The sequence below is a fragment of the Thalassophryne amazonica genome, chromosome 21 (genome assembly GCF_902500255.1).
Source record: "Thalassophryne amazonica chromosome 21, fThaAma1.1, whole genome shotgun sequence".
Classification (NCBI taxonomy): domain Eukaryota; kingdom Metazoa; phylum Chordata; class Actinopteri; order Batrachoidiformes; family Batrachoididae; genus Thalassophryne; species Thalassophryne amazonica.
In genome coordinates this window covers 19,483,681-19,511,396 of record NC_047123.1, presented here as the reverse complement: position 1 = coordinate 19,511,396, position 27,716 = coordinate 19,483,681, and the positions used below count along the sequence as shown (strand labels likewise).

Sequence of the window (27,716 nt, the reverse complement as noted above, 5' to 3'; positions counted from 1 at the left end):
TTCATGAAAATTGCAGGTCCCCAGGGTATGTAATGGAGTAAATGCAGTATTTGGACAGTGACGTGATGTTTGACTTATGCCTTTGTCCTAAAACTTTTGTATTTCAAACAGAATCACATTTTGGACTTTATTTCAATCACACCTAACTCTTTTCTCCACATGAAAATGATTTTATATCAGTGTGGCTTTTTAAGAAAAGATGAAAAGCAGGAGGATGAGGTTAAAAAAAACCTCATTACTGTTATCCTTCCTCCTTAATGTGTTTAAAAAAATACTCTGCAGTTATACATTTATCATTATTCACCTAACCTGTATTAAAGTCTACAGCATACGTTGGAACCGGGAGGGGGTCTGAATTTTAATGGTAGTGCGCTGACAGTGCACAGACCACAGCAGCACACACGCAGTGCAGTGCACAATACTAGACTTATTTATCTTGGACCCTTTGATGACTGTTTAAACACACAGTATGATTTTTTGATTACTATTGCGATACGATTAATTGCGCGCCCTAGAAGCAACACTCCCTCTGTGCTTTGAGCTTTTCTATCCCCATTTACCCTCTCAGTTCGGCCACACACAGACACACACACACCTTTTGTGCATGAAATGTCTGCGTGAAAGTTCCGTAAGGTATATCTTATATATCATGCACGCGTTTAGTGCATGTGAATCCATTGGCCCTCCCCACGTTTAGCTGTTGAACTTTTTTGCTCCATGATTGTGGACAGCAAAAATATGGCCAAAAATAACATTCATAGGCAAACAAAAAAAGCCTGCGACCAAGAACATGGTTGTACGAGCACTCATATGCATTTAGCTTTTCCCACATAGTGAGCTGTTGGACCTGCTAAATGGCTCCAATTGCTGTTTGTTCGTTCTGATCAATAGAAAGGAGGGGGGATTGTGGAAGAGTGGCCAAAGAGAGAGTCTTTGTTTACATTTTGAACCGTGGTGCGAGTACAGCATCTAGTGGCAGAAAATAATTTGTAGCACTTTTAAATGTGGTTCAAAGCTCAAGCAATATGTGTATCTTTGTTGGCATCTATTCTTGCAGCTTCTTGAGCTATTTGACAGTGAGGACCCAAGAGAGAGGGACTTCCTGAAGACCATCTTGCATCGGATATATGGAAAGTTCTTGGGATTGCGAGCCTTCATCAGGAAGCAGATAAACAACATTTTCTTACGGTAAGCTAAATGATCAGTTGGCTGCAAAAGTGAGAAAAACATGATTGAAAATGCTGCTTTAGAAAGGTTGCTGTGAATGAATTCCACTCAGTGATAATGACGATTATTATAGTTTCAGGACAACTTTCAGCTTGAACATAAAAAGCAGTTCTTCTGAAGGACTCCACTTTCCCACAAAGCCACTTCATGCATAGTCATTGGCAGAAATGTACTGTGCTGTGGTGTCTTTTCATTTGACAGATTTACCACAGCTGTGTACGTAAAACTGACATTTGTAGATTCAGCTTTCTAAGAACATTTCCATTCAGAGCTCAGCATCATATTACAGCGTCTCATACACCACTATCTAAAAACACACATCAAATATTATGAACAGCAGTGTGTTGTTGCTGTGGATTGTTATTGCTGAATGGCAGTCACCTTTAGGTGATTTAAAAAGCGACACTTAATGTCATTTCCAACAGGCAAGGTGGCAAAATAGGTGCAACCACTTTGGCCATCTGCCATTAAGGAATAAAAATAGAGGCAGAGTTGTTGCGCACCGTTTGTATATACAGTGCCATGTTAAAATGTGCTGCTACACAACAAAGGTGACAGATCTATGTTTCAACTAGAAGCACTCGGAGACATTGTGATCCTCATTTTTGGGAAATGGAGAATCACACATATTGCTTAACACAAAAGAAGACAAAGGAGTTTGCGTCCCCACCACTACAGAAGTAAAAATAACGAATGTTAAAATACCGTCGGCCGTATGAGCATTGTCTTGTTTATAATTTGCAGTTGTTTAATTGGTATCCCAATGCAAAGTGTGTGTGTATGTGTGTGTATATACATATGTGTGTATATATATATATATATATATATATATATATATATATATATATATATATATACACACACACACTTATTATTTACATTAATTATTAAGAGCCTATTGTCTTATGTACAATTTGTACATGTTCAATTAAGCCCCTCTATTTTGTCACATAAGAATTTCACAAGGACCACAATGGAAATAAGCATTTATGCTTTACTGTGTTATCCATGTATGATTGATATATTTACCTCTGTATGTTGATATTGATGTTCCAGAATAAACTCAGTCAATCATAAACAATATTTTAGTTACATTTTACCGGCGTCTGCAAGAGGGCATGCAGGTGTCCATACATGAACTTTCGACAAGAGCGGAAGTTAGCTCTGAGTTAGAAATTTCGCGGACTTTAGCGTGTAGGCTAACATATGCGAAATGTCTTGTAAATCACTCCAGAGATGTTAACAGGTTCCAAAAACAGCATTTTCAGTTTTAGAAGTGTTTATTTCTTGTTAGTCTTTACATAATATATGAAAAGCATGTTATATTTACACATAAATGAAGTGGTTTGTTAGCGCCAGAGAGAGACCAGCCACTTACATTACAGTGACACTTTACAATGACTGGCTGTCACCCTGCCTCTCAAAAAAATAAAATAAATAAAAAATAAAAATACAGGTTTGCATGATTTATAGTATAAACATATGAAACAGAATGTCACTTTTTAACCTCTTAAAATACCTCTTACATTGTTCAAGATTAGCCATTTTTGAACCAAGGTCTGTGTCCCAAGAACGTTCCCTGTGAATTTGAAGACTCTGGCACTTGACTGGAATTATACTGAGCACAGACAGACGGATGCAAAGTCTTCCCAATACCCAATAGCCGATGGCCATGTTTGATGGCCTCGGGTAAAAACGAGCTTGAAAATAATCATGACTGCTGAAGTCATGATGCAATCTGCAACCTCACCACTAGATGGCACAAATTCATACAAACGAAAGTGTTAAAGAATAACTTCACTTTTGTCTATCCAGCCATAAGTGGAGTGTATTATTGTTTTATCTTGATGTTTTAAGTGTGTTGTGTCTGTAACACAAACTGCCTCATTTGGAGGTGGATGAAGCCTATCCCAGTGGTCAGTGGACCTTGGACAGGCAGCCACATACAGGCAGACAAACTCAATCACGCCTACCATCAGTTTTAAAGTTTCCACTTTACCTAACCTGCATGTCTTTGGAAGTGACAGGAAACCGCAGCATCCGAATGCAACCAATGCAAACATGAGGAGAACATACAAACTCCACACAGAAAAGACCAGGCGGGAAGCAATCCCACGACAAACCACTAAGCCACTGTACTGCCCAAAATGCAAGAATGCATTAATAAATTAAACATTATAATATGTGGGAATGAAAACATTATTCAAATAAATTAATTTAAAAAACACAGCATAATCTTATAAATCTACTGTATCTCCTGCTCAGTGATTTTATTTATGATTTGTCTCATGACGCAGTTGTCACAGGTGATTAGAGAGCTCAGAGGTTTGGTTGCTCTTTTAATTTGTCTAAGATTGTAATAAAAAAAGTTTTGCTCCCAAAAAAAAAACTTTCATATCATATCATTTTCATGTTTGTTTTTATTGATGTAGAATCATTTTTTTGAATCACCATTTCTTTGTTGCTCTTGAAGGTTTATCTATGAAACTGAACACTTTAATGGAGTTGCTGAGCTGCTGGAAATCCTGGGAAGGTAAGTTATAATTGGTAGTCATGTGATGTGAAGATGCATAATCCAGTCAGATCCATATATATTTGGACAGTGGCACAACATTTGTCATTTTGCCTCTGTACACCAACACAGCGAAGATGAAATTAAATAATTAAGATGTCCTTGTAATGTTGAATTTCAGCTCTTGATTCAAAGGGTTTTAAAAAAAAATATCACATTAACCAATTACGAATGAGGCGTTAGAAAATAGTCATTTTTATAGCCCATATGGAACTGGACAAGTTAAATGTAAGGATTATTTCCAAGTCACTGAATATATATCTTGGATTTCATTTACATCACCCATTAAGAAATATAAACAATGTAGTAAATCTGTCTGGAGTAGGCAGTTCTCAAAAACTGTGTCTCTGTGTAAAAAGAAGATTGGTGAGGAAAGCCTCCCAGACACCCATATGACAACTTTGAAGGAGTTATAGCCTGTTTCAGAGTTGCAGCTACAGATTTCAAGAAGGCAGATGGGAGACTCAAACGTAGATTTAACCTGTTTTCTTGTATTAAAATCCTGCTGTGTTCTGCTTCATTATGAAGCTGTGGCTGGTGGTGCAAGAGGCAAAAATGACATGATCCCCAGTGCAACTGTACCTGGGTGACAAAAAGGCAGTATGTGGGCACCGTGTCCTTATTCCACTTTTTTGGGAAGCGCTGAAGTCTCTCTATATGGCTTTACCACTTCAGCAAACTACATTACAGCCATATCTGACTTGAATCTTGCGTTTTTGCTGCAATGTTTATTCTTTGTGTCCAGTAATGTGTTCATCTTTGTCTTTGCACAGCATCATCAATGGCTTTGCATTGCCTCTGAAGGCAGAACACAAACAGTTCCTGTTGAAAGTCCTCATCCCATTGCACACAGCTAAAGGATTAGCCCTTTTCCATGCACAGGTAGAAAAAAAGCTGTTACTCTTCAGGCTTCACTGTAAAAACACACCAGGTATATTTGCCTAATTTGTAGATGAAATATGTAATCTACACTTAAGACAAAATCACTTAAAAACGTAAAATTTAGGAAGGTGTAAGCACTTTTTTGGATAATAGAAACTGCAAAAATGCTAAATTGTATCATCAAGTATATTTGTCCCATTTCTAATCAAAATATGTAGTTACACTTGCTGTAAGACAAAAACAATTCGAAATTTCAGCAAGATAATTGCTTATTGGAAAATACATCTTTAAAATCTTCAGTAAAAGAGTATTGGATTTTTGACTCCATAAAATTTTTACACTACCATTATTTGTAAAACATGCAACACTTCCTACTTCAAGTAAACTTTTGCTCAAAATGAGGTTTCTCAGCTAAGTTCAAGACCTTATTTCAAGAAACATTTCAAGTGAATTTTTCGATTTTATTTTATTTTTTTACATTAAAAACGGTGTTTGTAACTTTTGTAGCAAGTAAAAAAAATTAAAATCTTGTTCTGATTTCTTGACAAAAGGTCTTGAAATTAGCTGCAAAACCTCAGTTTGAGCTTTATTTTACTAGTATTACAAGGTGTTAACATCATTTGTAAACAGCAGCTTAAAAATCTTGTGGTGAGTCAAAAGGCTTGAAAAATAAGACATTTTAAAGATGCTTTATTATGCTAAAAGTCTTTCTATCTTAAGGTGCACTGACACTTGATGCGCGCACGTCATCATGACGATCCCACCTGCTGTGTTCCCAGCTGGATGCCGTGCTTTGTCCCACCGACTGCCACGCGCTGAGTGCTCGACGCTGCGTATATAAAATAATTATTTTGTAGCAGATTAACTATTTTCTCTGCAAGTTGGCTGGTGAAAACGGCTCTGATTGCTTCCTGAATCACAGAGGACTGCGCCAGCCGGAGCCAACTGGACTATGCCAGCCGACTACGGCAGCCGTAGCCAACTGGAGAAAGCATTTGGAGCCGTCTGAAAAGTTGATTTGCCATGTTTACATTGTCATGGCTTGGTAAAACAGTTGCATGTTCTTTCCTTCTTGTGTGCAGCTGTAAAAGTATGTTTATGATAGATTTGACATCTCATTATAATCGTTCAGACCAGCTGTGCTCTGATGCGGTGCGCTGATGCAGTCACTCCACTTGACGAGCTGCACGTAGTGTTGGCAAGCTGATCACACCACATTGCACGACATTTATGCGTAAAAGATTTTTTGAACATTTCAGAATTGTCTTTGCACAATTGCACACATCAACGACCCTCTCACATTCAGTCTGCACCCGTTAAAGATGAGTTTACTCTGCTGCACGACACAGGGTGTGCAAGTGCGTGTATCTGTCGTACAAGTGTCAGTCGGCCTTTACTGGAACTTTATTTAAGTGTTTTGTCTTATATCAGATGTACTTTAGATTTTTTATTCTTGGTAATAATTTGTTTAGCATTCCTGTTAGTCTTTGTTCATTGGTATGTTTTGTGTGCTGATTTTGCAACATTTGTAATTTCAGATTTGGAATCTTAATTTAGCACTGTGTGCTTTGTATAACACAGCAGTGAGTAAGGAAACACATTTAAACTTTGTCACAATGGAGTATGTAATGCCTTCTTGTGGCTTTGCAATGAGCATTACATACTTCATGTTTTACAGCTGTTTGTGCCTTTAACGCCTTAACACCAAATAACAGAAAATATGAAATTTTACTAATTTGATTGCAAGATGTTGCCACAGTTATAGAATCTAATAATTGTTAATCCTGATCACATTGCATTACGACCTAAAATCATCACAAATTATTCATCTTTGTGCTGCAGCGTTATATTGATTTGGTTTTATTTGTCATCATGTGGGTGTAGAATGTGTATTGTCAGTAATTTTTTCTGTCACTCAGCTGGCCTACTGTGTGGTCCAGTTCCTGGAGAAGGATCCAACACTCACTGAGCCGGTACTTCTTTTATTATTCCTCCCCCTCAGAGTTTGTAGCATTAGTTTAGTCTTCACTGCAGAGAAATATGTTGTGAATAATAACACCTGCCTACTTAAGTTGTGAGGCTATTAAAAGATCTTCCTACAATATCTGAAGGAAGCTCTGTTATATTTGCAGGTGATCCGTGGGCTGTTGAAGTTTTGGCCTAAAACCTGCAGCCAGAAAGAGGTATTATGCATGCATATCACTTTCCAGCACAGTTTGCATGGTAGCTAACTTGGTCATGAGATTCGTTTTTTTTTTTTTTTTTTTTTAGGTGATGTTCCTCGGGGAAATCGAAGAGATTCTGGATGTCATTGAGCCGACACAATTCAAGAAAATTCAGGAACCACTGTTCAAACAGATTTCTAAATGTGTGGCCAATTCCCATTTTCAAGTAAGCACAAATCCAATTTGTTTCAAGGCTTGCTTTTTTTTCTTTTTTTTTTCATCTTTCTCTGTGTTATCCCTATTTTCCTGGTTAAAATAAGTTTTGGGTACATAAATCCAAAAAGGCCAAAACTGTTAAGTGTCATTGGTAGTTTGGGGAAACATTACAGTTAGACCAGCCAGTGGTCGGCAGAGCTAACAAAAAAGTTAGCTTCGATAACCGTTAATCCACTAACTGAAAAGTTAACTTTTATAAAGATAAACCGACAGACCCCTAAAAAATTTAGCGGAAGTTACAGCTAAAAGCTAAACCAATAACTTTTAGTATTAATAGTAATAGTATTAATAGTATTTAGTATTAACTTTTAGTATTTAGTATTAGTATTTTAGTATTATTACTTCAGTACACTGGCAGCTACTGACACAACAACGAACCACTGCTTCTGTCTCAGATCAGCCTTCTCTCAACAAAAGAGACCTGGTGACCAGAAAGAAAGAAAGGGACGAGAAGAAAGAAAAGCAGAGAAAAGCTGACTACCAGAAAGAAAGGAAGAGGGAGGGGAAAAAAAGATCATTTATTTTCACACCATACAGACTTGCAGGCGTATCACAGGAGTCATGCACAGGCAGACAGTTTTGACCAGAGGTAGGACGAAGTCACCAGCAAGTCACTCTCAAGTCATGAATCGGCAAGTCTCAAGTCAAGTCCCAAGTCATAATGACCACCAGTTGTTTCCAAGCTGACTTGAGACTTGCCGATTCACGACTTGAGAATGACTTGACAGTGACTTTGTCCCACCTCTGGTTTTGACTTATGGTTAAAATTTTAAACATACTAATTCCGGACAAATCAAATCAAAATCTAATCAATTTTATTTATATAGCACCAAATCACAACAAACAGTTGCCCCAAGGCGCTTTATATTGTAAGGCAAGGCCATACAATAATTACGGAAAAACCCCAACGGTCAAAACGACCCCCTGTGAGCAAGCACTTGGCAACAGTGGGAAGGAAAAACTCCCTTTTAACAGGAAGAAACCTCCAGCAGAACCAGGCTCAGGGAGGGGCAGTCTTCTGCTGGGACTGGTTGGGGCTGAGGGAGAGAACCAGGAAAAAGACATGCTGTGGAGGGGAGCAGAGATCAGTCACTAATGATAGAGTGGTGCATACAGAGCAAAAAGAGAAAGAAACACTCAGTGCATCATGGGAACCCCCCAGCAGTCTAAGTCTATAGCAGTATAACTAAGGGATGGTTCAGGGTCACCTGATCCAGCCCTAACTATAAGCTTTAGCAAAAAGGAAAGTTTTAAGCCTAATCTTAAAAGTAGAGAGGGTGTCTGTCTCCCTGATCTGAATTGGGAGCTGGTTCCACAGGAGAGGAGCCTGAAAGCTGAAGGCTCTGCCTCCCATTCTACTCTTACAAACCCTAGGAACTATAAGTAAGCCTGCAGTCTGAGAGCGAAGTGCTCTATTGGGGTGATATGGTACTATGAGGTCCCTAAGATAAGATGGGACCTGATTATTCAAAACCTTATAAGTAAGAAGAAGAATTTTAAATTCTATTCTAGAATTAACAGGAAGCCAATGAAGAGAGGCCAATATGGGTGAGATATGCTCTCTCCTTCAAGTCCCTGTCAGTACTCTAGCTGCACCATTTTGAATTAACTGAAGGCTTTTCAGGGAACTTGTAGGACAACCTGATAATAATGAATTACAATAGTCCAGCCTAGAGGAAATAAATGCATGAATTAGTTTTTCAGCATCACTCTGAGACAAGACCTTTCTAATTTTAGAGATATTGCGCAAATGCAAAAAAGCAGTCCTACATATTTGTTTAATATGCGCATTGAATGCCATATCCTGATCAAAAATGACTCCAAGATTTCTCACAGTATTACTAGAGGTCAGGGTAATGCCATCCAGAGTAAGGCTCTGGTTAGACACCATGTTTCTAAGATTTGTGGGGCCAAGTACAATAACTTCAGTTTTATCTGAGTTTAAAAGCAGGAAATTAGAGGTCATCCATGTCTTTATGTCTGTAAGACAATCCTGCAGTTTAGCTAATTGGTGTGTGTCCTCTGGCTTCATGTATAGATAAAGCTGGGTATCATCTGCGTAACAATGAAAATTTAAGCAATGCCGTCTAATAATACTGCCTAAGGGAAGCATGTATAAAGTGAATAAAATTGGTCCTAGCACAGAACCTTGTGGAACTCCATAATTAACCTTAGTCTGTGAAGAAGATTCCCCATTTACATGAACAAATTGTAATCTATTAGATAAATATGATTCAAACCACCGCAGCGCAGTGCCTTTAATACCTATGGCATGCTCTCTTCAAATAGACCATTCCTCTGCAGATGATCAGTTAGCTGTGTTACAACTACCCTTTCAAGAATTTTTGAGAGAAAAGGAAGGCTGGAGATTGGCCTGTAATTAGCTAAGATAGCTGGGTCAAGTGATGGCTTTTTAAGTAATGGTTTAATTACTGCCACCTTAAAAGCCTGTGGTACATAGCCATCTAATAAAGATAGATTGTTCATATTTAAGATCGAAGCATTAATTAATGGTAGGGCTTCCTTGAGCAGCCTGGTAGGAATGGGGTCTAATAGACATGTTGATGGTTTGGAGGAAGTAACTAATGAAAATAACTCAGACAGAACAATCTGAGAGAAAGAGTCTAACCAAATACCGGCATCACTGAAAGCAGCCAAAGATAACGATACGTCTTTGGGATGGTTATGAGTAATTTTTTTCTCTAATAGTTAAAATTTTATTAGCAAAGAAAGTCATGAAGTCATTACTAGTTAAAGTTAAAGGAATACTCGGCTCAATAGAGCTCTGACTCTTTGTCAGCCTGGCTACAGTGCTGAAAAGAAACCTGGGGTTGTTCTTATTTTCTTCAATTAGTGATGAGTAGTAAGATGTCCTAGCTTTACAGAGGGCTTTTTTTATAGAGCAACAGACTCTTTTTCCAGGCTAAGTGAAGATCTTCTAAATTAGTGAGTGCCATTTCCTCTCTAACTTACGGGTTATCTGCTTTAAGCTGCGAGTTTGTGAGTTATACCACGGAGTCAGGCACTTCTGATTTAAAGCTCTCTTTTTCAGAGGAGCTACAGCATCCAAAGTTGTCTTCAATGTGGATGTAAAACTATTGACAGATACTTTATCTCACTTACAGAGTTTAGGTAGCTACTCTGCACTGTGTTGGTATATGGCATTAGAGAACATAAAGAAGGAATCATATCCTTAAACCTAGTTACAGCGCTTTCTGAAAGACTTCTAGTGTAATGAAACTTACTCCCCACTGCTGGGTAGTCCATCAGAGTAAATGTAAATGTTATTAAGAAATGATCAGACAGAAGGGAGTTTTCAGGGAATACTGTTAAGTCTTCAATTTCCATACCATAAGTCAGAACAACTAAGATATGATTACAGTGGTGGGTGGACTCATTTACATTTTGAGCAAAGCCAATTGAGTCTAATAATAGATTAAATGCAGTGTTGAGGCTGTCATTCTCAGTGTCTGTGTGGATGTTAAAATCGCCCACTATAATTATCTTATCTGAGCTAAGCACTAAGTCAGACAAAAGGTCTGAAAATTCACAGAGAAACTCACAGTAACGACCAGGTGGACGATAGATAATAACAAATAAAACTGTTTTTTGGGACTTCCAATTTGGATGGACAAGACTAAGAGTCAAGCTTTCAAATGAATTAAAGCTCTGTCTGGGTTTTTGATTAATTAATAAGCTGGAATGGAAGATTGCTGCTAATCCTCCCCCTCGGCCTGTGCTACGAGCGTTCTGGCAGTTAGTGTGACTCGGGGGTGTTGACTCATTTAAACTAACATATCCATCCTGCTGTAACCAGGTTTCTGTAAGGCAGAATAAATCAATATGTTGATCAATTATTATATCATTTACTAACAGGGACTTCGAAGAGAGAGACCTAATGTTTAATAGACCACATTTAACTGTTTTAGTCTGTGGTGCAGTTGAAGGTGCTATATTATTTTTTCTTTTTGAATTTTTATGCTTAAATAGATTTTTACTGGTTATTGGTGGTCTGGGAGCAGGCACCGTCTCACCGCGGATGGGGTAATGAGGGGATGGCAGGGGGAGAGAAGCTGCAGAGAGGTGTGTAAGACTACAACTCTGCTTCCTGGTCCCAACCCTGGATAGTCACGGTTTGGAGGATTTAAGAAAATTGGCCAGATTTCTAGAAATGAGAGCTGCTCCATCCAAAGTGGGATGGATGCCGTCTCTCCTAACAAGACCAGGTTTTCCCCAGAAGCTTTGCCAATTATCTATGAAGCCCACCTCATTTTTTGGACACCACTCAGACAGCCAGCAATTCAGGGAGAACATGCGGCTAAACATGTCACTCCCGGTCCGATTGGGGAGGGGCCCAGAGAAAACTACAGAGTCCGACATTGTTTTTGCAAAGTTACACACCGATTCAGTGTTAATTTTAGTGACCTCCGATTGGCGTAACCAGGTGTCATTACTGCCAACGTGAATTGCAATCTTACCAAATTTATGCTTAGCCTTAGCCAGCAGTTTCAAATTTCCTTCAATGTCGCCTGCTCTGGCCCCCGGAAGACAATTGACTATGGTTGCTGGTGTCGCTAACTTCACATTTCTCAGAACAGAGTCGCCAATAACCAGAGTTTGATCCTCGGTGGGTGTGTCGCCGAGTGGGGAAAAATGGTTAGAAATGTGAACGGGTTGGTGGTGTACACGGGGCTTCTGTTTAGGGCTACGCTTCCTCCTCACAGTCACCCAGTCGGCCTGCTTTCCCGGCTGCTCAGGATCTGCTAGAAGGGAACTAACGGCGGCTAAGCTACCTTGGTCCGCACCGACTACAGGGGCCTGGCTAGCTGTAGAATTTTCCACGGTGCGGAGCCGAGTCTCCAATTCGCCCAGCCTGGCCTCCAAAGCTACGAATAAGCTACACTTATTACAGGTACCATTACTGCTAAAGGAGGCCGAGGAATAACTAAACATTTCACACCCAGAGCAGAAAAGTGCGGGAGAGACAGGAGAAGCCGCCATGCTAAATCGGCTAAGAGCTAGTAGCTGTGCTAAGCTTGCGGATTCCTAAAAACATACAAAGTGAATAATGTGTAAATAATTTAGAGGTGATTCAGCAGAGGGAGTGCTTTAGTTAAGGCACGTGAAGATTACACTGTGAAACAAATCGTTATCTAGATCAATCTAACTGCGCAGATTAAACAGCTAACAGATACAGCAAAACACCGCTGTACTCCAGAACAGGAAGTGATACAATACCGCAGTGAGAGCCAACCACCAGTAGCTGTAGTAGTTTAGCTACAGACAAGTTATTGAAATTAATGTCACCTCTGTTGTTTTACAAAGTGAAAATATCAGCTGTATGTTTTAGTTTTAAAGTAATTCACGGATTTTGAAGGTTTGAGCATATATAGACACGCATGCCAAAATGCATTATGGGTAAATTGCCATCTACTGACCATCCAGTAGATGGCAGTGTGAATAGCAATTGCCACATATTTACTAAAAGTGCCAAATCACTTAAACATAATTTTCAGTTTTCAAATTGCCTTTTTTTTTTACAAATGAAACAAATTACATATTTACAAATACAGTGGTCCCTTGTTTATCGCTGGAGTTACGTTCTAAAAATAAACCGCAATAGGCGAAATCCGCGAAGTAGTCAGCATTATTTTTTTTACAATTATTATAGATGTTTTAAGGCTGTAAAACCCCTCACTACACACTTTATACACTTTTCTCAAAGAGGCATTAACATTTTCTCACTTTTCAAACCTTAGTTCAAAAATAAGTCCAGTATTATAGAATGAAACCAAGGCCCAAACAATCGCAGTGATGCCGACCAGTGCCGCGACCGGCCCGCCTGATGAGAATGCAGAACACAATGCGCTGTTAAAAAAAAAAAAGCAAGCATGCAAAATTGCACTAAAAAAATCCGTAAAACTGCGAGGCCGCGAAAGGTGAACCGCAGGATACTAGTTTTCCCGTAATGCACTTGTTTTTTTATGAATTCCTGAGCAAAATTCTTCTTTTTATTTTAATTTACTTTATCCTGTGATCTATATTTCAGCCCCTACACATTGTTTTACAGTTACATCGATTTTCTGTATGAGTTTTAATCTTTTTTTTTTTTTGACAAAGAAATCTCTTTTGTCATTGTTGTCACAGGTTGCAGAGAGAGCTTTGTACTTCTGGAACAATGAGTACATTCTCAGCCTGATAGAGGAGAACATTGACAAGATCCTTCCCATCATGTTCGGTAGCTTGTACAGAATCTCCAAAGAGCACTGGAATCAGTACGTACTCTGATTCATAGGAATGTCATTTCAGTCAAACTGCCTCATCAAAAACAAGTCTAACCTGTGCTAAAAAGTTTTTTTTTTTTTTTTTTTTTTTTTTTAACGTACACATACTGCATTCAGTGCAATGCTTGGGTTTTTTGTTTGTTTGTTTTGTTTTTTCTTTTTGGTATTTTCACCATGTGTTGTCAATGTTTTTAAGACTGAATTTGGTTTGGGTAATGACAACTTTATTGGCATATGATGATGTCTACAGTAATGCATCATGGTGGGCAGTGAAACTTGGGGGCGGGGGTGTATTAGTCTTTTTATAATTTTCTCTGTTGTTGTTACATTGTACGCTGACAGCAAAAGACAAAAGGTGCCATTCATGTTGGCTGTGAACAGATATATCATGATAACTTTTGAAGCCTCCATTCAGAATGTCCTGTGTGTTGCCAATTTAACTAATTGCTGCCAACTGACTGAAAACTGCGAGGCACCACTGTGCATGTGTGGGGAGTAGTCTGATTCTGTTGCATCTTTTCTTATAAAAGACTAAAAAAAACTGTTCCGTGTGCACCAGTGAGCGTCCTACCGCAACAAACATTTGCAGATGTTTAATGTTTATGATTCTGACCAATCAAAGCAGTGGTTGCTGCAAAGGTTCTGCCTTCCTCAATGTAGCATGACAGAGTGAGCCTGGTGTCGCCGACCGAACGGTAACCCCTAAAACTCGGTCCGCCCTGCCTTTACTGTGCATGCGTTATTAGCCGCGGTTCACAGCTTATCACCTCGTTTCTGCTTCAAACTGCACTCCAGTAAACATCTATCTCAGCGACAAATATCAGAAGCTTTTGTACAACAGTCATTTCCACATAAATTCAGCATTATTTCATCATAAAAGACAGAGGAAGCAATCAGAGCACCACGGCTACACGCACTGCTAGCTGATGTGTTCAATTTGTATATTGTATATGTATTTCAAAGCATCACAAAGTATTGCCTCGTTTGTGCTTAAAACTGACTTTAGAATGATTTAAGATTGCTTTGGATGAAGAGACTCTGTCTCAGATGAGCTGCTAAGCTCCAAAATGACGCATGCGCAGTGGAGGCAGGGCGGACTGTTCGGTCTGTGACACCGGCATTACTGCTCAGCGAGGCAGGCAGATGTGAGCGTCATTGTCTGTGTCACATACCCCACAGCCCTGATTTTGGCACTCTTAACTGACACTCCTGACAATACATACCGCACTGGCCTGAAGACTTTTTAAATGTAATAACTCATACATCCCCCTGCTCAATTTGATCTCCGCATAAATCCCCAAGAACAAATACACATGGGGATGTTGGTCAGCCGTTGGCGATGAGCAGCGGGGTCGTCTCTCAGCCCAGCCCTAGAAGACACAACCGTCATGCACAACGTTATTGTAAACCTGCACTATACTTATCTTGCTCTTTGTAAATTTGGTTTTAAATAGCTCCCATTTCCCCAGAATAGTCTCTTAAGGTATGACTGTGATGTTTATGTTCTAGTTCTGTCCCCCAAAAAATGGAATCACCACACAGATGTTCACCCAGCTTTGTTTGTTCATATCAAATAGATGACACAAAACAGTTTTTGTTGAATAGCTGAACAGTCTGTACTCATGAAACATGTAATTAGTGGCATATTTCTTCCCGGATCAAATAGAAGAGGAAAATATGGAGTCACTCAGTTCTGATGAAATAGTTACGGCATCATCATCAAAGCACATCATAAAATCATAGTCAGTACTTTGATATTCCTCTGGCTTGTATGACGGCCTGAATTCTTTGACTCAGGCTAGTTTCAGCTTTGTCAAATAGCGGACGACAGATTACATTTGCACAATTAGTCATGGATCCTCCTTCCCCCCAGGATCTCCCAAAATTTTAAATTATATTGGGAGCCAGAATGTTTGCTGGTCATGTCATTGAGTAGAATAGCAGAGCATTAATGTTTTCTAACTCTATGGCAAAATGCATTACTTGATCTGAAAAAAAGTGGCATTAATTATACAAATTAAATCAGAATTACTTAAAAAAATGTTTTCTCATGTGATTCTTTTATTTGCTGCAAAATAAAATAAAAAAAAATGTTCTGCAAAGTTCTTCCATTTGTGGTAATTCCATCATTTTTGCCAGTGGTTGTAAAATCTCAGTGTTCAGCGTTATTGTAGCTGTCATGTTACTGATGGTGGATGATTTCTTTTTTTAATTTTAAAGGACAATCGTGGCGCTGGTCTACAACGTGCTGAAGACGTTGATGGAGATGAACAGCACACTTTTTGATGAGTTAACATCCTCCTATAAGGCAGACAGGCAAAGGTTAGTCGAATTTTTGTCTGAAATATTACATGCTGAGATATTTTCAGTGATGGTGATGCACAGAGTTCTCTACAGTCCATCATTTTTTTTCTTCTTCCTGAAAGACAGCAGTTGTGAAAATACAACTTGGAATGTGCCCATATGAAGGGGGCGCCATCTAGTGGTCATTGCCTACTGAAAATGTATAAAAAGACACATTTGTAGCAAAAAAAAATCAAGGTTTATTATCTCTGGATCTAATGTATAGATTTCCCACATTTACTCTCTTCCAGCTCACAGCAGTGAAAGCGATGATTGTGGTCATTGCAGTTGTAGAATATACGTACACATCAAGGTACAGTCCAGTGAGAAGTCCAGGTCGGCTCAGAACACAGTCAAAAAAAGTAATCTATTAGCAGTGTGATGAATTAGCATTTCATTTAATTCTGTTTAGTTCAGCATTCAACTTTGATTTAAATTGATGAGCCACGCCTCCTCAACTAAGAATGCGAAAGAGGGCGATGGTATTCCACAGCTTGTACCATCCCTGCGAGTTTTTCCCACGCAGTAACTCGTAAACTTTGCAGCCCGTGAAGTCATATCAAAATACGTGCAAATCCGGGCTGACTGTGAGTGGGAGGGATTTGGAGCGAACGCCATACTCACATTTATCTGTTTACCTGACTGTAATTGGGTTTATTTACTGACATGTTGACAACAGTCACTGCTTGATGGAAAACTGCACCTTACTTTAAATTTACAGGGTATGTGCATGCTCTCAACTGTTAATTTACTTTGTAGTGTAGAGCTAATCATCATATATGAGGATGTTAAGTTTTTCAAGGTGAGTTCCAGCAGCACTGTTTGCTCAGGCTGATCATTTGAATTCCCTGTAAAGCTCCATTTACACGAGCATGCCTTTGCTTCACGCCGTAGCATGAACTGTGTCATGACGATCCCACCCACTGTGTTCACAGCTGGACGCCGTTCTTTGTTCTACTGGCTGCCACGCGCTCTACGCTGGATGCTGTGTATATAAAAAAAATTATTTTGTGGCGGATTAATCTTTTTTTTTTCCTGCAAATTGGCTGTTGAAAACAGCTCTAATCACTTCCTGAATCACAGCGGAGGCTGCAGCTGGAGCCGTACACACGCGCGTGCGCCTAACAAGCTGCAGAAGCATTTTGAGCCGTCTAAAATAGCAATTATTTGTCATGTTTACATTATCATGGCTTGATAAAACAGTTGCGTGTTGTTTGCTTCTTGTGTGCAGCTGTTAAAGTATTTATTTTTATGTTTATAACAGATTTAACTTCTTGTTATAGTCGTTCAGACGAGCTGTGCTCTGATGCCATCTGCTGACGTCACCACTCGCCCTGTTCACTTCTTCTTTACTCCACTTGAAGAGCTGCACGTAGTGTTGGAGATTAGATCGCACCACATAGCACAACATTTGTGCATGAAAGATTTTTTTTTTTTTTTTTGAACATTTCAAAATTCTCTGTGTGCAATAGCGCGTGCCGGCGCCCCTCTGGCGTCCTGTCTGCACCCGTTAAAGACGCATTTACTCTCCAGCATGACACAGGTCGCAGGTTCACTGATAAATTAAAGTTTTCTTCATAGTCCTGCAGTTGCATTTTCTTTGCGGTATTTCCTAAAGTTGATAAGATACTTAAGAGTTAGAATCAATGTAATTCACACAGCTTGTTGCTGGTCTTTCATTATCCAGTGCTGTTTTCTGTCATTCTGGTTGTGTTTTTGTGCATTGCTTTATATATAGAGAGAAACGGCAAACAGACTCAACTATGTACATAGAGATAATAGTAACTGAATACAAACATTTAAACATAAGGAAAAAAATATAGAGAATTTAGTTATACAATAAATAATAACAATAAAAGGTACATTTATTTATTTTATGTTGTGTTTTGGGGCTTCGGCAGCTCATGTAAGTCAAATTTCCGTTTTACGGACAATAAAGTTTTATCTTATCTTAAATGGTTAAAAAAAAAAACCAAAAAAAAAAAACAATAATAAAAGGGAGGGAAAAAACCCAACCCCAAGCAGGCTAAAAATAAGAGAGTGTGCATGAGTGTGTGTATATATATATATATATATATATATATATATATATATATATATATATATATATATATATATATATATAGCACTGTCTAACAAAAGTTGTCAGTATATAAATACTCACGTTAGTCTGTCTGGCAAGGCTGGTAAGGTTTGCAAAGCAGTGAGGTAGGTCAAATACACTCAACAAAAATATAAACGCAACACTTTTGGTTTTGCTCCCATTTTGTATGAGATGAACTGAAAGATCTAAAACTTTTTCCACATACACAATATCACCATTTCCCTCAAATATTGTTCACAAACCAGTCTAAATCTGTGATAGTGAGCACTTCTCCTTTCCTGAGATAATCCATCCCACCTCACAGGTGTGCCATACCAAGATGCTGATTAGACACCATGATTAGTGCACAGGTGTGCCTTAGACTGTCCACAATAAAAGGCCACTCTGAAAGGTGCAGTTTTGTTTTATTGGGGGGGATACCAGTCAGTATCTGGTGTGACCACCATTTGCCTCATGCAGTGCAACACATCTCCTTCGCATAGAGTTGATCAGGTTGTCAATTGTGGCCTGTGGAATGTTGGTCCACTCCTCTTCAATGGCTGTGCGAAGTTGCTGGATATTGGCAGGAACTGGTACACGCTGTCGTATACGCTGGTCCAGAGCATCCCAAACATGCTCAATGGGTGACATGTCCGGTGAGTATGCCGGCCATGCAAGAACTGGGACATTTTCAGCTTCCAAGAATTGTGTACAGATCCTTGCAACATGGGGCCGTGCATTATCCTGCTGCAACATAAGGTGATGTTCTTGGATGTATGGCACAACAATGGGCCTCAGGATCTCATCACGGTATCTCTGTGCATTCAAAATGCCATCAATAAAATGCACCTGTGTTCTTCGTCCATAACAGACGCCTGCCCATACCATAACCCCACCGCCACCATGGGCCACTCGATCCACAACATTGACATCAGAAAACCGCTCACCCACACGATGCCACACACGCTGTCTGCCATCTGCCCTGGACAGTGTGAACCGGGATTCATCCGTGAAGAGAACACCTCTCCAACGTGCCAAACGCCAAAGAATGTGAGCATTTGCCCACTCAAGTCGATTACGACGACGAACTGGAGTCAGGTCGAGACCCCGATGAGGACGACGAGCATGCAGATGAGCTTCCCTGAGATGGTTTCTGACAGTTTGTGCAGAAATTCTTTGGTTATGCAAACCGATTGTTTCAGCAGCTGTCCGAGTGGCTGGTCTCAGACGATCTTGGAGGTGAACATGCTGGATGTGGAGGTCCTGGGCTGGTGTGGTTACACGTGGTCTGCGGTTGTGAGGCTGGTTGGATGTACTGCCAAATTCTCTGAAATGCCTTTGGAGATGGCTTATGATAGAGAAATGAACATTCAATACACGAGCAACAGCTCTGGTTGACATTCCTGCTGTCAGCATGCCAATTGCACGCTCCCTCAAATCTTGCGACATCTGTGGCATTGTGCTGTGTGATAAAACTGCACCTTTCAGAGTGGCCTTTTATTGTGGGCAGTCTAAGGCACACCTGTGCACTAATCATGGTGTCTAATCAGCATCTTGATATGGCACACCTGTGAGGTGGGATGGATTATCTCAGCAAAGGAGAAGTGCTCACTATCACAGATTTAGACTGGTTTGTGAACAATATTTGAGGGAAATGGTGATATTGTGTATGTGGAAAAAGTTTTAGATCTTTGAGTTCATCTCATACAAAATGGGAGCAAAACCAAAAGTGTTGCGTTTATATTTTTGTTGAGTGTATATGAAAAATCCTATGTTCCTGTCATATGTGGGGAAAAAAACTTGGGATCCTCTCATTGTATATTTAATTTTCTCTAGTTTAAGAAAGAATACAACATCCCTAAGCCAGAGTGAAAATAGTTGGTGGGTGTGGAGGTTTCCATAGCAGACGCAAACGATGTCTGGCTAGTAATGAGGTAAATCTGATAACCTCTGCCGCTGTCGCTTGACTGAAGGGTCTCCCTTAAAAATCGGTCCCTCTGATGACGTGGTTCATGTATTAACACCTATTTTCTGCTTCAGACTGCTCACCAATTATCATCTGTCTCAGCGACAGATATCTTAAGCTTTTGTACAACAATCATTTCCACATAAATTCATCATTATTTCATCATAAAAGGTGGCAGAAGTGATCAGAGCGCTGCAGCTATACGAGCTGCTAGCGGATGCGTTCACTGCGCGTCAGACATTTCAAAGCCTCAAGGAATTTCGCCTCGTTTCTGCTTAAAACTGACATTAGAATGATTTAAGAGGTTTTACCTTTATCATCTGATGGTTAATAATCCCATTAATCCATTTGATTGCTTTGGGTGAAGAGACTCTGTTTCAGACGTGCTGCTGTGGTCCGAAATGACGCATGCGCAGATGCAAAAGGCGGACCGTTCGGTCTGCGACACCAGCACAGAATTTAGATGCATGGTCTCATCTGGAGCACCAAATTTGGATATCAATAGTCAAGAGTGCAAAGGAATCCCCAGTATACCAGATAATATGGTGAAGTAACAAGCCCGAAATGTGTGTAATTTTAGAAAAAGAAAAAAAAAAAACATACGTATGGCGCACATTGCACTGACTGTTAAGAGTATCTGTGCATAGCTTTTAAATCGAGTGTGTTACCTTTGCAAGTTTTCAGACCAGGTCCTAATAACTTTAGGTTCCTTTCAGACTGAAGCTGAGTTTTTTTAAATTAATTTGTGGATGTCTTGGTTTAGATAGGCGTTATACAGATTTGTTGTGGACCAAGGAAGACCTCTAATATAGACACCGAGGGAACCTAAGATAATTGAATCTGTTTGGAGTTCTGGCCATTAGTGATGAAAATGCAATTGTTTAAATTGTAAATATAAGCATGAAAATGTTTTCTTCTTAGAGAAAAGAAGAAAGAGCAGGAGAGGGATGAGCTGTGGATGAAACTAGAAGAACTGCAGCTTGGCAATACAGCTGCGGTGCAGAACAACAGCCACGGCCTTCAGGGTGTATACAACATCAACAACAACAACAACAGTAGTAACATTGACGACCGGGACAAAAGCGCTGCTGCCGCCGTCACCGCGGCCGACAAAGATGCTGATGCCAATAAGGAAACCAGTGAAACCACCACATGTGCCAAATGACATGGGATGTCAGTTTTTAGTGCAAAGTGATCTGATACAGTTTAACGACCATCAGGGAAAGAATGAAGCGTGAAGATGGTAAACACAAAGTACACCTCAGCAGTATAATTACTTCTAGCGACTTAGAGGCCAGCAGTTCTTTGGCAGTAAATATAGATTTCAACTTAAGACTATTTTGGATGTTACACTGTGGCAGTATGTTATTTGTCTGATCAAAGATTTATCTTTTCGCAATTGGTTCATTATCTGAAACTTATTTTTGGAATATTTGCTGAATGCTACAAGGAGGGTGAAAAGTAATGACTTGAATTTCATGTTTTCTATAGTGATGCACTTAAGCTGAATAACTATTTAAAGATGTCTATTTTTCAATGTGCTTTCGTCGTTGCTGCCAACACTTGGGTGCAAATTGGAAGAAGAGTTGTGCTGTAGGAGACGGGACCAGATAAGTAGACGTCCAGGGCCAGATACATAAAACTTTGTGCTTACATACACACACACACAAGCAATACACATGCACTGGGACTTTTTTTTTTTTTCCGCCGACCAAATTTATTAAGTTGTACATATGTGAGAATGTGATGCTCCAAATATGTGTGTGCACATGCATGCATTTTAACCACAAATTTTATTTTATATTAAGTGACGTGCATATGAAAAACGTGTCAAATCCCCCAGTTGGTCAATGGAAAGTGGATGAAAAATGCAGCTGCAATGTGGTCCAGCAGCCACAATGACTGTGGATCACACACTTAGAGCTTTTTATAAAACTATTTTGTAAAGTTGAGGGGGTCATAGTATACGCTTTTCCGCAAACTAATATAAGTCAGTGGGAGTCTTAAACGATCATAAAATTGTAATGCCAAATTACCCTGTAGACATTGATGTGGTGCGTTCAAAAATGATCATTTTTCAGGTCTTTCTTTCAACAACAACCTCTCTGGAATGTAAAATCTGAAAAGTTGAAAATGTTTTGAACAAACTGAGAACCTCAAAAAAAAATAATTGACGATACCAAAATGAGTTAACCTTTAAAATTAATTTTTAGTAAAATAACAGTTCATTTATGTTTAATCAATTTAAATAAGAATAATAATGTTACATCGAAAAAAAATCATAATTTTTTCAGTAAGATGCACAACAGCAGTAGGTGTTGATCCTGCAGCCTTCTAGTCTGTGAACAAGCTTCACCAACTGAGCCGCGTTTAACAATATTACTGTCTGAAATCATGTTTTTTTTTTTTTTTTTTTTTCTTGTTTCAGTCACCTGTCCGACAAAGACCAACTTTAAATCTGGGAGGTCATCAAATGTTCTTTCTTTTTTGGTTTACTGAAGAACAAAAACGTGGCATGGATTATATGCAGTTATATAAAGACACTGCTGCACTTCGGGACAATGATACAAAAGGTAGAGTGTGTTGTTCTGAAACGAGATAGCTGGTGGATTAATCCCCGAGAACTTTTTGTGTGTCAAAAAAGAGTAAAACCTAATGTGCTCATGTCTCAATCCCGTTAAGATCCATGGCCAAATCTGGTCACATTTAATATTTTAAATTAGTTGGGCTAGTATGAGTGAAATATTAAGGTTATTCATTGTTCATCTTCCATGTTTTTTTGTTTGTTTTTTTTTTTTTAATAAAATGTTTGTTGATGCTTGGATTACTTGAGTAAGATTAATTGGTTTGAGGTGATCACTTTCATCAAAATGTTTGGAAAAAAGACTTTTGCCAAGTGGCAGGCCTGATTTGAAGGATTTGCCGCTGAATGCTGCCAGGTGAGAGCTGCATTAGGATGATGCGTTACGTACCGTATGTCAGAAAACTTGCTACTTAAATTTTGCAGGTGGAAGGATGACGTCTAAATAAACGGACATTGAATTGTGGAACTTTGATAATGTTTAACATAAAACCCCACCTATACATAACTGCAGACATTAGGTTAAAAACTGATTACACAGGAGGGCCTTTTTTTTTTTATTTTTAAATAATCACCACAATGAATTAAACTACTTGTAAACAACAGAGCAGGGATCCTCGCAACCGCCTCTTACTACTAGTACAGCTGATCGTTAAATCGATATTTCATCAGAATGAATTGTGACTGGTTGTGAAGTTGTAGCCTCTATCACTAAATGTTAAAAATATTTAACGCTCACATCAACGTTTACAGTAAGACGAATTGAACACTTTGCAGATAAATGAACGTCTTTAGCTGACCTTGACTGGGATAATTTTGTGTGTGGATTGTAACAGATTACACACATTTGCAGGATAAGAAGATTGCTGGCAGCTTATTTCAGTGTGATTTTTCTGCTGGGGGGGGGGGGGGGGGGGGGTTGCATGTTGTGTTTGCACATTGATTATGTATCTGGCCTCTGCATAGAACAGGAACAGAAAGTTAGAAGACTGTCATTTCCCATTTACAAAGTAATAATAATGTGACTTCCGCTATGAAAAAAGAAACAGTAACAAGATACGTCACTATCTGATGTGGACTATGGATTTAAATGTTCAAAATTAGAATACATGTCACATTGTGATGCCACATTTATTTTTGTATTTCCGGTGTTGATAAATAATTTTATGTGGGCGAAGATACAAAAGCTGAATTTAAAAGCTGTAATAACACCTCCATTCATGGTTAATTACACTTAAGTATTTGAGACGGTTACATTCGGGAACAGATAAACTAAGAATTTATATATATTTTTTTTTTAAATAAGATGTTTTCCAAAGTATTAAATATTTTTTTTATTTTTATTTTTTTTTCTCCAGAGGGACTAAGATGTGGAGCAGTATATGCTTAAATGTACATCTGTTGTATATGTTGTATTTTAGGTTGAAGTCTACTTAAAGGGAAATGCCACTTAATGGAAGTGTGTATGTACAGTGTATTATTTCTGGGGTTACGGAAAGTGTGGTTTGTCCTTTGGAATTTTTGCCAGTTTTCTCTCAAAGCCTGAGAGCAAAGAAATGAGTTTAAAAGCAACTTGTTTGAGGGTTCTTTTTTCCCTGATGTTTTGATTTCAGTTTTAAGCCAATCCCCTCAGGATTGTTTTTACATATAACTTTTTGCCATTTCTAGTTCTGTAACCCAACATTGGGACTTGATAGGCTTGTATTCATAATCTTAAGTTAGGTCATAGGAACAAATTACTTTTTAAATGAATGCTGTTCCCTCTGGACCCGAGTGTTGTTCTACCTTTGTATTTTTGGTCCAGTTTCTATGTTGCCTTTCTGTCAATACATCATTCCAGTCTCTGTGAAACAGATTTGTGTGGGGAACCTCTTTGTTTTTTTTGTTTGTTTGTTTGTTTTTTAAGTCACAGTTCTTATTTAGGTTTTGAACACCTTCAAATAAAGTCTATCTTTCTACACAAGGCGTAACCTGTTTCTTTTTGTTTCTCCCTTACAGAAAGAGTTGTAGTAAACCATGGTCACCAACAGATGGTGCAAGTGTATTTTGTTAGTGTCGAGAGCTTCTGAGCTGATAGTACTTCACTTTTTTAACGTGAGAATCAAAATGTTTGCAGTAGTTGTAGTTACCATCACAGTGGATTTTGAGGTAAGATGAACAAAAGCATTTCTCAGTTTTTGTCAAATAAATTAAGTAATTGACACATCTCTTACACAATAACTAATTCTGTTGTAATCCGTCTTACTGAATGGAAAACATAAGGCCCTTCAAGCTTTCACATTATTTACAAGCTCCTGCTTTATAAATATCTGCATTAGAGCCCGACCAATATGACACTTTCACAAACATACCTGTTTTAGTATTATTTCTAGCAATATGAAAACATTTACTAAATAATGCAGAAAACACTTTGTGTTGGAGGTGCTGTCATTTCATAGTTTGGTAGAGGACATGCTGACGACATCGTTTACAATGGTGTCACGAATGGCTGGGACCCCATCACCCCTTGGTCACATAAATCAATTTTATTTATATAGCGCCAAATCACAACAAACAGTTGCCTCAAGGCGCTTTATATTGTAAGGTAAAAGCCATACAATAATTACAGAAAAACCCCAACGGTCAAAACGACCCCCTGTGAGCAAGCACTTGGCGACAGTGGGAAGGAAAAACTCCCTTTTAACAGGAAGAAACCTCCAGCAGAACCAGGCTCAGGGAGGGGCAGTTTTCTGCTGGGACTGGTTGGGGCTGAGGGAGAGAACCAGGAAAAAGACATGCTGTGGAAGAGAGCAGAGGTCAATCATGAACAGTGATGCGCGTTACTCTCATCTGACCACTTTTTTTAGTAACGAGTAATCTAAGGCGTTAATCTTTCCAAATCAGTAATCAGATTAAAGTTACTTCTCCATGTCACTGTGCGTTACTATTATTTTTGCATTGTGGGTCGATAGCAGCATTAAACTTGGTCTGTGGGCAGGAGGTCGGGGTTCGACTGAACTGCCCACTTTAAGTGAGCTGCGAGCTTTTCATCCATGGTTTTTTGCAGCAGCTACGACTTGTCCTCACCTCTTAAAGCAGTGACAACAGCACAAATGCACTGAGCTTTACAAAGACATTTTTATGCTTTTTTTTTTTTTCTCTCTGAGCCGCTCCTTATCTGCTGCTAAAAACAGCTGGTCCTCCGCCACGCGTCAACAACTAACACTATTTTCCACTCAAATGCACCTAAACTCTGAGGACCACATGATGTGAAAACGCAATAAAACTTTCTTACCTGTAAATCTGGTCATGTTTCCTGCGTAAGTAAATGTTATCCATTCTTTGTGCCCAAACGCCAAGGCAGGGATGAATCCAGATGGAATGGGGGCGTAGGGCAGGGATGTGCCCCCCCACAACACCCCTAGATTAAAGGTCCAGTTTTGAAGTCGTTTTTTTACTACAACTACTAATACTACTTATAATAATAATTTTGACAAGTAAAATGTTTACAGAGAATTTAAATGTTAGAAAAAATTTAATAGTTACATTTATAAACAATGTAGGTTAGAAATTTCAAGTTTTACTGTTACAGTGCTGTCAACAGTTAAATATGAGGTCAAGAAAGAGGTCTTTATTTTACTTTTTATAAAACAAGTATTTATTTTCATTGAAGTCAAGAAAGGGTGACTATAAAGTGAGTTTTGGCAAAACAAGTATCATTGTCATGTTGAGGTGGCAGAGGGTTGTTGTCAGCAGCTGGGGAAAGTAACTAAAAAAGTAACTAGTAATCTAACTTAGTTACTTTTCCAACTGAGTAATCAGTAAAGTAACTAAGTTACTTTTTCAAGGAGTAATCAGTAATTGGATTACTTTTTCAAAGTAACTGTGGCAACACTGATCATGAATGATTAAATGCAGAGTGGTGCATACAGAGCAAAAAGAGAAAGAAACAGTGCATCATGGGAACCCCCCAGCAGTCTATAGCAGCATAACTAAGGGATGGTTCAGGGTCACCTGATCCAGCCCTAACTATAAGCTTTAGCAAAAAGGAAAGTTTTAAGACTAATCTTAAAAGTAGAGAGGGTGTCTGTCTCCCTGATCTGAATTGGGAGCTGGTTCCACAGGAGAGGAGCCTGAAAGCTGAAGGCTCTGCCTCCCATTCTACTCTTACAAACCCTAGGAACTACAAGTAAGCCTGCAGTCTGAGAGCGAAGCGCTCTATTGGGGTGATATGGTACTACGAGGTCCCTAAGATAAGATGGGACCTGATTATTCAAAACCTTATAATAATTTTAAATTCTATTCTAGAATTAACAGGAAGCCAATGAAGAGAGGCCAATATGGGTGAGATATGCTCTCTCCTTCTAGTCCCCGTTAGTACTCTAGCTGCAGCATTTTGAATTAACTGAAGGCTTTTCAGGGAACTTTTAGGACAACCTGATAATAATGAATTACAATAGTCCAGCCTAGAGGAAATAAATACATGAATTAGTTTTTCAGCATCACTCTGAGACAAGACCTTTCTAATTTTAGAGATATTGCGTAAATGCAAAAAAGCAGTCCTACATATTTGTTTAATATGCGCTTTGAATGACATATCCTGATCAAAAATGACTCCAAGATTTCTCACAGTATTACTAGAGGTCAGGGTAATGCCATCCAGAGTAAGGATCTGGTTAGACACCATGTTTCTAAGATTTGTGCGGCCAAATACAATAACTTCAGTTTTATCTGAATTTAAAAGCAGGAAATTAGAGGTCATCCATGTCTTTATGTCTCTAAGACATTCCTGCAGTGTAACTAATTGGTGTGTGTCCTCTGGCTTCATGGATAGATAAAGCTGGGTATCATCTGCGTAACAATGAAAATTTAAGCAATGCTTTCTAATAATACTGCCTAAGGGAAGCATGTATAAAGTGAATAAAATTGGTCCTAGCACAGAACCTTGTGGAACTCCATAATTAACCTTAGTCTGTGAAGAAGACTCCCCATTTACATGAACAAATTGTAATCTATTAGATAAATAAGATTCAAACCACCGCAACACAGTGCCTTTAATACCTATGGCATGCTCTAATCTTTAATAACATTTTATGGTCAACAGTATCAAAAGCAGCACTGAGGTCTAACAGGTCTGTACTATGATGAATTCTAAAACCTGACTGAAACTCTTCAAATAGACCATTCCTCTGCAGATGATCAGTTAGCTGTGTTACAACTACCCTTTCAAGAATTTTTGAGAGAAAAGGAAGGTTGGAGATTGGCCTATAATTAGCTAAGATAGCTGGGTCAACTGATGGCTTTTTAAGTAATGGTTTAATTACTGCCACCTTAAAAGCCTGTGGTACATAGCCAACT

The 27,716-nt window shown here is 38.9% G+C and overlaps 1 protein-coding gene across 2 annotated transcripts in view; it reads left to right on the top strand.

Moving 5' to 3' along the window:
* Positions 1 to 21,378, top strand: part of ppp2r5a (protein phosphatase 2, regulatory subunit B', alpha isoform) — an 88,436-nt gene extending 67,058 nt beyond the window's left edge. Inside the window, exons 5-13 of one of the 2 annotated variants that reach the window (XM_034161721.1) lie at positions 1,058 to 1,188; positions 3,701 to 3,760; positions 4,573 to 4,681; positions 6,604 to 6,654; positions 6,814 to 6,864; positions 6,953 to 7,072; positions 13,270 to 13,397; positions 15,627 to 15,728; positions 20,720 to 21,378. In XM_034161721.1, coding sequence (XP_034017612.1) covers positions 1,058 to 1,188; positions 3,701 to 3,760; positions 4,573 to 4,681; positions 6,604 to 6,654; positions 6,814 to 6,864; positions 6,953 to 7,072; positions 13,270 to 13,397; positions 15,627 to 15,728; positions 20,720 to 20,963 — 996 coding nt within the window. In that variant the 3' untranslated portion in view covers positions 20,964 to 21,378. Of the gene's footprint in view, positions 1 to 1,057; positions 1,189 to 3,700; positions 3,761 to 4,572; positions 4,682 to 6,600; positions 6,655 to 6,813; positions 6,865 to 6,952; positions 7,073 to 13,269; positions 13,398 to 15,626; positions 15,729 to 20,719 lie in introns of both variants that reach the window. The other variant, XM_034161720.1, reaches the window with a different exon arrangement.
* The last annotated feature ends 6,338 nt before the right edge of the window (positions 21,379 to 27,716 follow it).